Source organism: Hyperoodon ampullatus (genome assembly GCF_949752795.1).
Source record: "Hyperoodon ampullatus genome assembly, chromosome: 19".
In the NCBI taxonomy this organism is placed as follows: domain Eukaryota; kingdom Metazoa; phylum Chordata; class Mammalia; order Artiodactyla; family Ziphiidae; genus Hyperoodon; species Hyperoodon ampullatus.
Window position 1 is genome coordinate 53931764 of NC_136932.1, and position 15202 is coordinate 53946965.

General features: G+C 35.9%; 1 protein-coding gene across 1 annotated transcript in view; it reads right to left on the reverse strand.

Moving 5' to 3' along the window:
• Positions 1-6631: 6631 nt before the first annotated feature.
• MED13 (mediator complex subunit 13) overlaps positions 6632-15202 on the reverse strand; it is a gene marked incomplete at both ends in the record, with an annotated part of 93264 nt that continues 84693 nt past the window's right edge. Inside the window, 6 exons of the mRNA XM_079725694.1 lie at positions 6632-6764; positions 7118-7218; positions 10508-10681; positions 12359-12507; positions 14189-14374; positions 14492-14650. Of these exons, the coding sequence (XP_079581820.1) occupies positions 6632-6764; positions 7118-7218; positions 10508-10681; positions 12359-12507; positions 14189-14374; positions 14492-14650 (902 nt within the window). The remainder of the gene's footprint in view (positions 6765-7117; positions 7219-10507; positions 10682-12358; positions 12508-14188; positions 14375-14491; positions 14651-15202) is intronic.

Here is a 15202-nt window from a genome sequence, read left to right on the forward strand (position 1 = left end):
GGCATTCTGAATGCAAGCCTATAAGACACTACATGGTTTGGGGACTGTTGAAATGTATCACACAGTAAGATTTTTTTTTCTCTGTAGTAGGGGGTGGCAAAGTAAGGAAGTTTTTAAAACATCAACCTTTTACCTTCACAAAAGGTCATTCCTGAAACAGTTCTGGTGGGCCACTCTGAAAGAAAAAAAAAAACACCTCAAACAACATTAAACAGAATTTCTGGTTATAGCTACAGGACCCTGAGAATGAGGGCTCTTTAGTTTTCAGTCCAGGACTGATGTCTTCTCGTGTATACACAGGAAGATATTGGAAACTGTAGAATTAGTATCAGTTTAGATGACTCGGGAATACTTTCACAACAGTTAATTTTACCATGAGCCGAAACCACAGACTCTCTTCCTTTCTCTTCTGTTTTTGCTTATGTGAACCCTTCAAATAACCCAGTGTGCCCTTTGGACTTTTATACTCTTAACTATATGTTTTTGGGGGCATAGGGAATTGACTTACCTGAACTAGTTGTTAATAGAGCAATACACCCTGAATATCTTAAGCAAAGCCTGAACATTTCATTTAACATGGCTGAGAGATAATGGTTTCCATTAAATGCCCGTTTCCCTAGAAACTAACATTTCAAAGGTTATTTACTATAAATAGCTTGAATAGAGCTCAAACAGCACTTCTTTATCCTATAGCTCCAAATATTTTAATAATTCTGTAGTAACAATTTTGTCTCGGGCATATTTTGATAATAAAATCATTAAACAGAAAAAAATTTGTTAGAACATGTTGTAATTTTGATTCTAGAATTGTGGTAAATGTATATTTGTACCTTTAGTAATAAGCTGATATTATTTCAAGTCACCTCATCAAGTTCATTAGCAAATACATACAGGTATACCTCGGAAATATTGTGGGTTTGGTTTCAGGCCACTGCAGTAAAGCAAATATAATGAAGCAAGTCACATGAAATTTTTGGTTTCCCAGTGCATGTAAAAGTTATGTTTACACTATACTGTAGTCTATTAAGTATGCAACAGTATTACGTCTAAAAAAGCAATGTACATACCTTAAAAATACATTATTGCTAAAAAATGCTATCATCTGAGCCTATAGTACCAGTAACATCAAAGATCATTGATCATCATAAGAAATATAATAATAGTTTAAAATATTGTGAGAATTACCAAAATGTGACACCGAGACACAAAGTGAGAAAATGTTGCTAGAAAAATGGCACTGATAGACTTAACGTTTAAGGGTGCCACAAACCTTCAATTTGTAAAAAAACCATTATCTGCCAAGTACAATAAAGCGAAGTGCAGTACAATGAGATATGCCTGTACTTATGTAAATAATGTGCTACTGATATCAAGAGGCCAAGGTCACTTGCATGTGCAATATATTCCTTGTAGAACATTTCAAAATGTTCACCATATTCCATGATTTTACCTCTCAATCTGTAGTTCTTAATTCACATGGAGAACTTGGCAGTTCTGCAAGAAAAGATTCCCAGGGATTCACTACCATCTTGAGCTTTCAAGTCTTAGATTTTGCCATGATGTAGCACAGTGGGTCACAATGTAAAAAGTATATTTGCCTAAGGTAGGGAACATGCCTGTCTCTAAGCAGCTTGAATTCTTAACAAATATTGAAAAAAAAATATCATTTCCTTCAGTAAGCCACTCAAAATAGGGTTTTTCAGAGATTGGTTTTCAATACTTAAAACCACAAACAGTAAAGAAAGGGTGTATGTAGTTGGGCAACAAGTGAGTACCCCTCCCCCCCAAAAGCTTGATTTGCAGTTATTTATTTTAAATTATTTATTTGGCTGCACCGGGTCTTAGTTGCTGCACATGGGATCTATTTTTTTTAGTTGCAGCATGCAGGATCTAGTTCCCTGACCAGGGATTGAACCCGGGCCCCCTGCATTGGGAGCATGGAGTCTTAACCACTGGACCACCATGGAAGTCCCTGCAGTTATTTTTAGTTATACATAAAGTTAAACTGTTTTAAAAGAAAAAAAATCAGAGGTAACATAAACCATAAGACAAAAAAAATTTAAGTAAAAGTTCCAACAACATACAGGATTGTTTTTACTTCCCTGTCAGAAACGATTTTAAAATGTCCACAACAATTTTGGGATCTGTCCTTACTCAGCTTAAGTTTGGACAAAAATATTTTCAACAGCAGCTTATAAAAAATGCGCAGAGCTATTTTCAGTGGGTTGTTCATATGTGAACAACACTTTTCTGGGAGTTCACTGGCAGTCCCCTGGCAGTCCAGTGGTCAGGATTCCGTGCTTTCGCTGCCAAAATCCCAGGTTCGATCCCTGGTCCGGGAACTAAGATCCCCCAAGCCGTGCGGTGCAACCAAAAAAAACACACCCACTTTTCTTATGTTTCAAAAACATCTGTGTGATTTTAGAAAATAGGACAGAACTAAGCTTTAAATATTTGAAGGTAACTTGCTTAGACTAGAAAACCGATATCAAACCGATCAGCCTAAAAGGAATTAATACGTAGGTACATATACAATTTTCCTGTATATTATACACCGAGGTATGATTAAAATCTTTAAAGAAATAAAATACTTCAGACGAAGAAGTTGAAACTCCATTAGTCAGTTTTTAGGTTGTCCCTTTTCATTTGTAAGTGACATAAAAAATACTACTACTTTTTACACAAATTTAAGACAGAAATATTTTCAACAGAATGAGACACCACAATGAAGGCTTCATGAATAATTTATTCCATTTGAAGTTTTTTTTTGTTTTTGTTTTTTTTAAAAAGTATAAACCTTTTCATTTCCTCAATCACAATTTGTACAACTCAGTGTTATGGCATTCGGCAGCAATAGTGTTTGTTCCTTCTTCTTTTTTTGTTGCGTTAAAGAAAAAAAAAAGCAATTGGACCATATTAAATCTCACTGCTAAACAACTTTAAAACGCCCCTTCATAAAGTGACCAAGCTATTTTGAGAGAGTTGATGCGGACATGTCCAGTAATGACATTACATTTTGTAGTTTAAACTCAGTAACTTTAAGGTCCACAAATCCAGTTTACTTTGAAAACTAAAGCTATTTTAAAACTTCATGAATACATCAACCTGAGGAGTATTTTAGGTCCCAAATCCAGTTTTTAAATTAATACTCCACAAAAAAGAAAACATATACATAAAAATTTAAACACAGTTCTGGGCCCATTAAAACACCAAGGAAAATCGAAAGGTCAAGATTTCTAGCAGATTTTTTTGAGGGGTGGGGGGAAACAAAAAAAATGTATGTCAAAAACATTTTTCCTTAATTTAGACAAACTAAACTCTTAAGATGAAACCCAGACCAAAACATCACTCATGCAACATTAAATGTATTAACAGACTGATATGCGATGCCATAGTGGATGAATAGCAAATTATATGATGCAACAGCATTTAAAAACTTCCTTTTAATGTATTCAATTTGAACATTTTAAATAATGCAACATAGTACTTTGATATTACAGTATTAACATAGTGCTTGATTAAAGATCTGCAAATCTTTGTAGTAACACATTAAGTTAAAAAATTACCTCAGAAGGTAAATATGAAGACGAAAAGAGAAGATTTTAATACAGTAATCTGTGCCATACTGACAATTGAGTACGAATACAGCTGAGGATAGTTGACTAAGTAGTAAGAGCTTAATTTTAGTGGTTTAAGAAAAGTTAGAAAGATTTAAAAATTACAGCTACTTTAAAATTTAAGGATTACATATAAGTACACTTGGTGGCCTTCTGGCCAAACAATAAGGTGTACAGAAATTTATTCATACAGTGTTAATTCACAGTCCTGATAACTGAATGGCTTGCATAAGAAAGGTATGGCTAGATGTTTCTCACTGGCTGGAAGCAGACATTATATAACTAATCTTTTAAAATGCCAAAATATTCAACTCCCACCCTGCTTTGTAATGGATAACTGCACAAAAAACAGAGATTAGCACTGTAACAAAGAAGTCAAGGTGTTGGTGATCAACTGGTATAAAGTATATTACCTTGCTTACCTATTTAAACAAAACAAAACTACCCATACTTGTCTGTGACAGTACATTAGTAGTCAGATCCATCATCCTGCATGAAAGGCTTTATTTTTTTTTTCCTGAACCAAATCTCCTGACCTTTTCTAATGGCTATTTAATAATTTTCTATTTGAGTGTGAATTTATATATGAAGGGCAGAAAAAAAATCTTATCAGTAAATCCTGTATATTTGGGAACTATTCCCTGATTCCCAGATAAAAAGGAATTGTATAATGGGTTCCTTCCTTATGGCTCCATATAAAAGAAACTATCAGGGAATAATTTTTTAAAAATTTGTTTTCAAACTGAGGTGTGGTGATTTAGCCTACTATAGGCTAGTGATTTAAACAATTGAGAATACAGCTTTTATTTGTAAGAGTCACTATTGAGTTAATAAAATATATAAAAAAGGATACTGTTTTAATAGAAATTCCAAATAAGCATCTTTCCCCTCAAATCTCAGACAAGTTTTTTTTTTAAGTACAGAACAAAACATGCCAACATAATCTGTAGTGTGTTAGCATAATTTAAGAACAAATGCAGAGATGTGATCTTTAAATTTTAACTTCAAAATATGCTGACCATTGGGATTGCATTATAATTATTCTGAAGAAATGATCAAAAACCTGTCACCAATTGTTTTTTTCTATAGGAAAAACAAGACTTGCTAATGTTTCAATATATATAATTTGAAGAAATTACATTGTTCATAAGAAAGTGATATTTAAGCTAAGCATATAGTATTTACAAAACAAGTTTCAGTTAAAAAAACAAACAAAAGCCAACCAAAAAACAACAAAACATACCAAATTACAGTTTTGTAAATACAATCAATTTTGTCCTTGTAGAGAATTAGTGAACATACAAATTCAAAATTTAGCTAGACTGCTTCCAAGAAAGACAGGTAGACTTGGCGACTGTGAATTCAAGTCAGCAACACAGGTAGGAGGCTAACTTGGACTCTCTTGTGAGCAGCACTGTAGAAAGGATTTTTTAAGGGGATAAAGCCTGCATAGAAGCAGTTATCTTGGCATGTGCAAACAAGAAGAGGGAAAGCTGTATTGAAGGAAGGGGTGAATTAAAGTCCCTAAAATTCAAGTCCCTTCTTTAGGGAGGTGAGAACCTCCTTGGCATATGCCCTGCCTTAATCTGAGCTGTGTTACAGAAAAGTACAGACTCTGGTGTTTGGGACTGCCATCTCCAAACCAAGAAAATTAAATAAATAAAAAGGCAAAAGGAAACAGGTTAAGTTTAGAAAATGGTTCTTTAACTAGTGGAATAGTCTGAATACCAGAATTCACTGAGGATCTATTTACACCACAGTTTGATTGCACTCACACATCCATACATATGCATACTCTCACACACATTCCCGATCTTTAATTAAAAAAAAAAGAAGAAGTCAATCAAGAGTGACTGCTCTTAAAATAATTTGTAAAATGCCTAGAGCTGGGCTAAATTTCAACCTTATAGCAGATCCTGAAGATAATTTTCATAAGTAATAATATTCCCATGCCTAGATGTGCCACTGTTAAAACAACAACAAAAAATGTAAGCATGTAACATTAAACACCAAAATTAGTTTAAGCATTCAGTAGCAAATGTTTTTCTTGTAAAACTAAGTTTCTTTCACTGGAAATGGCCTGAAATATTAGTCATAGCCCTAAACCATAGTACAAAATATAACTGAAGAATTCTCATTTTATTCTAAGTTAAACCACCTAACAATATCACTTGTATATTGCCATCATGTTATTCTGTAAAGTGTGACTGATATATAAAATGTTGTAAGACCTGGTACCTTTTCAATTTATAAACACAGTGAACTTCATTACTGTACATGTACTCTGCAACTACAGCTTAGCTGTAAATCCTCCACACACAATGGTATGGACATTATTCCCCCTCCATCCCCATTAAACTGTACATCAAGACAATACAAATTTACTATCCCACCCACCCCCTTACAAAAAAATAATACTCTAAAAGCAACCCTACTGCAACGTTTTAATTAAGACGATGACATATATTTTAGACCAATTGCTTTAAAGCAAGAAGGCAGTATAAACCTTCTAGGAAAATTTTTATAAAAGAGGTTAAGAAATATAAGACAATTTATACATTTAAAAACTTACAATAAATAAGAGATGCAGGCATTTTGAATACTAGATACTATAATCCAATACAAGAACATCTTGATGTTCTGAAGCCATATGTTGAAATTCATTGTTCCTCATGTTTCCTTCTCCATGCTTTTAATATTCATTTAACATGACTGGGTACTATGGCTCATTACTTTTCACAAATACTGTGACTGGAAAAAAAAAGGTTAATTTTGCTACGAAAATGTTATAATACGCTTTGTATGATCAGTCATCATCCTAAAGAGTTCAGTATAGTCAATGAAAAATAACAGGGTTATCGCCCATACCCCCAAGTCAAAACAATATTTGTTGAAGTAATAAGAATTAGACCCCATCACAAATGACTTTCACTGAGAGTATAACTGTAACTTAATCTTGCAGCGAAGTATCTTTTTCCCTTGTTCTTTTCTTGCACAGTTCCATCAAATGAAGATCACAGCATATTCATGATAAAGTTATATAACTGATTCAGCACCACAAAATGAATTGGGAGACATGAGCGTCTGTCCTGGATTGCAGGGTCACAGGTTAGCCAGGAGAGTGCATTGTACTGTTCCAAAACAAACCTGAAAAGCAAGTAAACTATATAAGTCATGTATTTACTTGCGCTTTAAATTCTGGAAGCAATTTCCAATGATGGCATCTAAGATTCAAAGTCAATGTAAAGAAAAAAGTGGAAGGTATGAAATAGAGAGTCTTGAGGAGACTAAAGAAAACTGATTTTCATTAAAATTGTTCTCAAAAGTAGATTACACGTGTTAGAAAGAAAAGCACTCACTCTGAATGATATATAATTCATCTAGCAATCCAAGGTGCACAACTGTAAACTACCACCAAAAATGAGAAAAATACATAAGGATCAACACTGTATTCTTGCAAAGTTGTTATGGAGAACTCTTAATGGTAAAGAGAGCTGTACCTGAGGACATCTGAAGTCTGATTTGAGTCAAGTGGGTGGGAGTGTTTACTGTGAAGCAGCTCGTCAGATTGCACTGAAGGCACGTGGAGGTGCAAAGAGGCCTAAAAAATAACAGGTAATCAGTCAGCCAAACGGAAAAAACCTGTTGGTTCTACCTTATTCTCGCAAGGTCTCTTCCTTGATGAAATACATTTTACATCTCTGTAATGAATGGGGGCCACTATAAACATGTTTGATCTTCTTCCTTAATTCATTACATAAGTAATTTTTAAGTGCATACTTAAAACTTTTTCAGCTTTATTGCTTGAGATAGCATAATAATCCTTAAAAAGGATCTCCAATTATTTGCTAAGTGTAACCTGCCTAGATGTGTAAAGTAAATGTTTAAGAAAGCACAAAATTGATAAATCTGAGTACAGTCTCTAGGTTACACAGACTATGCAAATTAACCTAGGTCTAGCACTGAAAAAAGTAATAGAAGTAAACATATGCAAATATTTTACTTATAAAGTGATAAATCTTTTTTTTTTTTTTTGTGGTACGCGGGCCTCTCACTGTTGTGGCCTCTCCCGTTGCGGAGCACAGGCTCCGGACGCGCAGGCTCAGCGGCCATGGCTCACGGACGGGCCCAGCCGCTCCACGGCATGTGGGATCCTCCCGGACCGGGGCATGAACCCGTGTCCCCTGCATCGGCAGGCGGACTCTCAACCACTGTGCCACCAGGGAAGCCCCTAAAGTGATAAATCTTAAGCAGAGCTACCTCTGGTGGAATTGTGAGCACAGATGCATTCTTTTGCCCACTCAATTTCATAATGGAGGCTTAATAACAACTGGCACACCCATTTAGGTATGGCAATGAAGGGTGAAAGAAAGGAATGTGGTACTCATTTCACATTTCAGTTCCTCGACCAAGGATCAAACCCGAGCCCCCTGCAGTGGAAAGTGCACAGTCCTAACCACTGGACCACCAGGGAAGTCCTTGTAGAAACTCTTGACAGGTCTCATTCTGTATACTACTGTAAAAGGTACTATTTTATATTTAGGTGTTCTCTCCTCTACAATTGTAATATATGTATAAAATCTTGTTGTATATTCAGACATATAACCAAAAATATGTTTCAACTACCCATAAACTCTTGATTTGAGTTATAAGCAGAAGTCTCTCATGTGGCAGATCACTACAAATAAATGAATGTAATTAGTACCAGTGCTCTAATTTCAATGATAAAAAGATTTTTTAATCATCTAGGTAACAACCTATTTTTTCCCCAAGCCAAGAGAAACATACCAGATGGTTTTATTTGCCTATGGTACAGAAATAAAATGGGATGTATGAAAACAAAAGGTGAACAAAATTATGGTAAGTTATGCCTTACTTGATAATTCAGACCAGAAGTCCTAATCTTGTTACACTGTATCTGAGGGTGAATGCCCACTTTACACTATGCTGTCTGCAAATACTGAGTAGAAAAGAATCTGGATAGTCCCTTGGACTTTTTGTGAAGTGGTGTTTCTTAAAAATATGTTCTGTGAAACACTATTAATAGGTGTTACACAACCCTTTTCCTGTGTATTAAAGTAAGTTTGGGAAATGGTAGGTAAACAATGTTATTTGCTGCTGTTTTTCAGAGCTTTTAATGTGTATTCTAACAACAAAAGGGGGGTGGGGGCAGAAAGCACTTCCGAAAGGACCAAAGAACACTTTGTTTTGTAGAAACTCCAAGGATTATTATGATGCAGAAACCCCCTTGGGTATATGTTCTTGTAATGAGATCTGTGTAGACCACTGCACAAAGAATAGACTGGAAGGGGAAGAAAAATCATATGCTAAAACTATTACCTTGGCCGACACTCTCTAATTATATTACCTCACTAATAGTCAATTCAGATCAACAGCTCTTGTATTCTTCATGAATGTGCCACAGCAATTCATTGCTTAATCACAAATGTCACTGACTCAATGGTATGTGAGCCAAGGGAACCAAGATTTAATAGCAACAGGCTTAAAAGACAGCAACAAGCCTATTGGTTAAAGTACCCACTAAAATATAACCCTAAAATACTAAAGCATACTATTCAAATTTTACCCTACAAATAAAAATCAGCTGGCAAGTAGTTAAATTAGCATGATTTATGGACTAAATCAGTCAACTTCTGGTGGGTTTATATAAATGAAATCAGATCTAAATTTGTTATTTTGGAATAGTAGTAGTAGCAGCAGGAACAAACTCTAAATAGGGCTTTCACGTCTCGTTTTACCATTTTATGATTTATCTCAATCTTGTTATATCACTTGCTAATGAATTTGTTTCGATAAAATAAGTCACTGTGGGTCTGAGAACCTCATTACTTGAAAACCACTCAACAGTTTGTTTGTTTGTTTTTTTTTTGTGGTACGCGGGCCTCTCACTATCGTGGCCTCTCCCGCTGCGGAGCACAGGCTCCGGACGCGCAGGCTCAGCGGCCATGGCTCACAGGCCCAGCCGCTCCACGGCATGTGGGAACCTCCCGGACCGGGGCACGAACCCGCGTCCCCTGCATCGGCAGGCGGACTCTCAACCACTGCGCCACCAGGGAAGCCCCACTCAACAGTTTTAACAGCAATTTGCACAAAGCTAGAAAGCTTTTTTAAGGAGGCAGTAAATGAATCTAAATATCAAATATTTTTACAAAGATTATGAAACCTTTAATTCCCAAAATAATGAGGCATAATGACATAATTCAAAGAATAACACTATATAATCATGAAAAGATCCGGGTTTTAATCTTGAGTCTACTACCAATTTATGACTTTGGACAAATGATGGTTTTTTTTTTTGCGGTACGCGGGACTCTCACTGTTGTGGCCTCTCCCGTTGCGAAGCACAGGCTCCGGACGTGCAGGCCCAGCGGCCATGGCTCACGGGCCCAGCCACTCCGCGGCATGTGGGATCTTCCCGGACCGGGGCACGAACCCGTGTCCCCTGCATCGGCAGGCGGACTCTCAACCCCTGCGCCACCAGGGAAGCCCTGGACAAATGAGTTTTCCTGAACTTTTAATATGCTCACCGAGAAAATGAAGAAGTTAGATTAAGGGTAATATAAGGTTTCTCCCAGCTCTAAACGTCTATACGTGCAGCTGAAAATAACTAAGAGTAAGGGTCCCAGAAATTTGATTTAAAGTTATTTAAAGGTTTAAACTTAATATGAATTTAAGAATTACAGTTGTTTCATAATTAGATTCATAATTCTCTCTGTAATCTTGTCTATAGAGTCATACATGGCAATGCGTTTAAGACCTCAGACAAAAGCTACAAGAGTTCAAAAAGCCACTTCTATGTTGCTTAGGACTTAAGCCGTCAATTAGCATTACTTAGGAATTGGCAAAAAAAAAAAAAAAAAAAGCAATACCTTAAGAAAAAGGGGACACTGATATTGTGCTTGAGGACATGCTGACCAGAACCAGTCAGGTAACGGACCCGCTTTGGCAGTTGATACAAAGTAACCAAGGGCCAATGGTTGCTGAAGAATATTAGTTACTTCATCATGAGATTCTGTTGAAAGTAGCCGATCAGTACCCTGACCCTTAAAAAGACAAAATTAAAACTGTGTTAGTTCATTTGATAGAGCTAGCACTAGCTATAAATACAGAATGGTTTATGGCAATCAGTCTCATTATTTTATTACTTCAATTTAAAAAATACTGAAGGATATTTTAGAAAGTCAATTGCTATGTATCATAATTCGCATTAAATATTGAGTTTTAAGAGTTGCATGAGGAAATGAATATACCAACTATTTAACAAGTTTGTATTATTATGTCAAGCCCGTGTTCAGTGTGTGTGTATATAAACCTTTGCATCTGACTGAAAAATACAAAATATTCAATGAACTTTCTTATTTCCTAATACGCCCTCAACTAATTCCTGACCATCACACCCCAATCCAAAAGGTGGATTAAATTTAGCTTTGCTTATCTAGCACTCTCTATAAAATGCAGTTAATAGTGTTTTGGAAAGAAATATGGCAACATGAAGTGACAACTATTAAGTGATGCTCATATCCTTTAGATTAGTCAATGTATTCTTTGGTATTTATTTTAAGGAAACATAAAAAGAAGAAAAATGATATACATGGAAATGCTCATTGCAATTATTACCTAAAACAGAAAAAAATAAGACTTAAATGTCCAACGTTTGGGGAATGATATAACAAATTATGGTAAAGCAACAATGTAACATTAAAAAGCTGCTAAGGGAACTCCCTGGCGGTCCAGTGGTTAGGACTCCATGCTTCCACTGCAGGGGTACACGTGTTCGATCCCTGGTTAGGGAACTAAGATCCCGCAAGCTGAGCGGCCAAAAATAAAAAATATAAAAAGCTGCTTATACTTTTTGAAAGCTGCAACATGTGAAAGGAAGGTAATTTGCCAAAAGCAAAAATGGTTTCTGGGAATTCCCTGGAGGTCCAGTGATTAGGACCCCGCACTTTCACTGACAAGGGCGCGGGTTCAATCCTGGTCTGGGAACTAAGATCTCGCAAGCTGCACAGAGCAGCCAAAAGAAAGGTAAAACTGATTTTAGTAAAGAGGTATGATTATTGGTGCTTTTCCTTATATATTCTTTCTTTTTTCCGTAATCTCATTTCTTTCCAGTTAAAAAAGAAAAAGGAGGAAAGGATGCAAGGTAAAGTTGGACAAAGATGCTTTTTTATTTTAAACTTATGTACAATAATCAAATAACCACTCTATATAATTTCATTAAAATAATGTTATTCAAATGAAGCCCAATTAGTTTTGAGTTCAAATAGGATGACAAGACAGCCTGCTTCCATAGCTGCTAAAAATAAGGGGGGGGCACACGAGGGTCAGTGTTTTTTCTGTTCTTATTAGAAAATTATTTCCTTTATGTTCCTTGTCACAGCCCTGATACGAATGGCAGCTCTTAGAGTAATATACTGATTCTCAGATAATACAATCCTATATCCTGCTATGGTGAAATAGCAGGAAAACTATTAATATAGAAGAAGGATTAATGCCAAGTAGTCTAGAAAATACAAAATCCAAGAAAGCAGAACCTTAAGAGACTCTCTTAATAACGTACAACTCAACATACTGATGTCTCTAAGGTAGAAGTACATGAATGCACTGCTGTAATGTTCTTGCTAATTTTCAAGGAAAAAAGTGTTCTATTTCATTGATATAATCCGTTACTAAGTTAATGAATGACATTTAGATAAACTGAACTTTTATAACAAGGTTACCTTGCCAGCATCACCTCCATGGGGGTAATGAGATCCTGGAGAATGCACAGGAGATCCCGTTGGAGATGCAGGAAGGATATTAATGATATCAGGGTCAAGATCATCTCCTGTGTCTAACAAATCAAAGATACCCATTCCATCTGCTCCATCTATACAGGAAGAAGAAAAAAATTAAATACTCCATTTTTCATATCCTATGGTCATTTACAGGAGAGAGTTAATGGATTTTAAACAAAATGAGTTAATTTAATCAACATCTACCGAATGTCTACTATGTGCCAACTATTGTGCTAGGAGCCAAATAATCAACTATGCATAAATAAGCATGTGGTAGTCTGAATAATGAGCCCCCAAAGATGTCCAAATCCTAATCCCAGGAATCTGTGAATATGTTACCATAAAGAACTTTGCAGATGTGATCAAGCTAAAGATCTTGAGATGGGGAGATTATTCTGGATTATCCAGGTGGGTCCAATGTAATCACAGGGGTCCTAATAAGAGGGAGGCAGTACCATTAAGAGTCAGTGAAGATGTGACCATACTAAACTGCTGGCATTGAAGATGGAAAAAGGGGCCATGAGAAAGAGATGTAGGTGGTCTCTAGAAGCTGGCAAAGGCAAGCAAACAGATTCTCCCTTATAGCCTCTAGAAAGAACCAACCCTGCAGACACCTTGACTTTATAGCCCAGTAAGACTGAGTTTGGACTTCTGACTTCGAGAACTGTAAGATAGTAAATGTGTGTTGTTTTAAGCCACTAAAACAACATGTGGTAATTTGTTACAAATAGCAATAGGAAACTAATACAAATGCTGGGAATGAAAACATATTTAAAATGAGACTATTCATGACTAATTCCTAAATTCTTTACTATTAAAATATTCAAGTTACTGTATAACACACTAAAAGAGTAGAATAATTAATACCCATACTTGTGATTTTAGAGATATGCCATTTTCTAAGGTAACCACTCAGAGCAACAATGGAATATCACTTACTTTCTCTTCTACTAAAATGCAATCAATAGGTTCATCTAGAAAACTTACAAATTACTCTATTATTCTGGCAAATCAAAATACAATATAAAATGACCTGCAAAGTTCATATACAGGTAACTCAACAGCACGTACATAAACCTGTACAAATATTTTATAATCCATGTTGGCTTTTAAAATAAGTAAACATTTATGGGATAATTCATAGCACTAGTTCTGATATCAATAAGGTAGAAGAACGGTTGTATTAGTTTCCTATTGCACCTCACCAAATTACCACAAACTCGTCGATGTGAAACAACATACATTATTCTCTTACAGTTCTGGGGGCGAGAAGTCCAAAATCAGTTTTATTGGGTTCAAATCAAAGTGTTAGTCATTAGGCCAAAATGAAGGTACTGGCAGGGCTATGTTCTCCCCTGAGGCTCCAGGGGAAAATCCGTTTCCTTGTCTTTTCCAGCATCTGGATCCATCTTCAAGGTCAGTGGCATAGTCATTTCTCTCTGACTTTGCTTTCCTCTGTTTCCACCATATGCCCTTCTCCTCTTTTGTGTACAGTCAAATTCCTCTCTATCTCCCTCTTATAAGGATCTATAAGATTGCATTTTGGGCCCACCTGCATAAGCCAGGGTAATCTCTCCATCTTAGGATCCTTAACTTAATCAGATCTGCAAGTCTTTTTTTGGGTGGGGGAGAGGGTATATAAGGTAACATTCACAGGTTTCAGGAACATTCACAGGACACAGATGTTTTGGGAGGTATTATCCAGCCTATAATCAGCCACAATTATCCAGATTTATTTTATATTTGCAAACCTGTACAGAACAATCCACCTACCATTGTTGGGATTGAAAGCTAAGTCCAAATTTTCAGTGGTATAAGTAGCTGAAGCTACTTGCACAGAAGCAGAAGTAGGAAACACAAGTATATGAGTACATGATGTATCCTGTGGGGTGTTAAGCTGAGACGTCTGCATGTTTAGAGTGGTGCTTCTTCCAAATACAGAACCAGTTGACACAGAATCTGGAAAGAAAATGAAAGGTATTTTTTCTTTTAATAAATGAAAAATCGATTTTACAAAATATGTAGAAACTTAAGTGCATAAAGAATTAAATCTGATATAAACTAAAGATAGCTAACCTGGCATAATAACGAAAGAGCCTTGGGGTTCCATTGCTACCAAGCAAGCACTGAGAATGCTGGGAGAGTCTGCAGCAGATATACCACACATTCTACACATGTCTTTCAGCCTTTTACTTAGAGACTGCAAGTTTCGACGACTCAGCAAACAGCTCCAATCTGTGGGTATCAACAGTAAAAAAAAAAAAATATCCAAAGTAACAGCATTGTTAACACTGTACAGAACAAAAAGTTAAAACATAATGGTTTTAAACTTAATGTATTCCTCAAGAGTCATCATTAAGTCAAAAAACTCTTATTGCTGACTTTACTCAACATCCTTTATCCCAACTTCAATGTACATTAATATCAATTAGGACCTGCTGAACATAGGATGAGTTGCACACTAAGCAGAAAGGGGGAAAAAAATGGAAGATGACAAGAATAGTAGTAATAACACTGATATAAAGTTCCAATATGTCCTTTTAAAATCTGAGTTAAGCCATTTGTGGACTGGACATATGTGGTTCCTCTTTAAAAACACAACAAAAAACTAGATTTTTAGAACCTTTGCATTTTATTCAGTACCTATTCCTAGATATGGTCAGAACAGTATATGAATTAACATAAAACAGAAATTTACCATTCTCCTGCAAAGTACTGCTTACAAACAGCAGAAGCGAGAAGAACTACAATCCTGCAGCCTGTGGATCAAAAACCACATTCACAGAA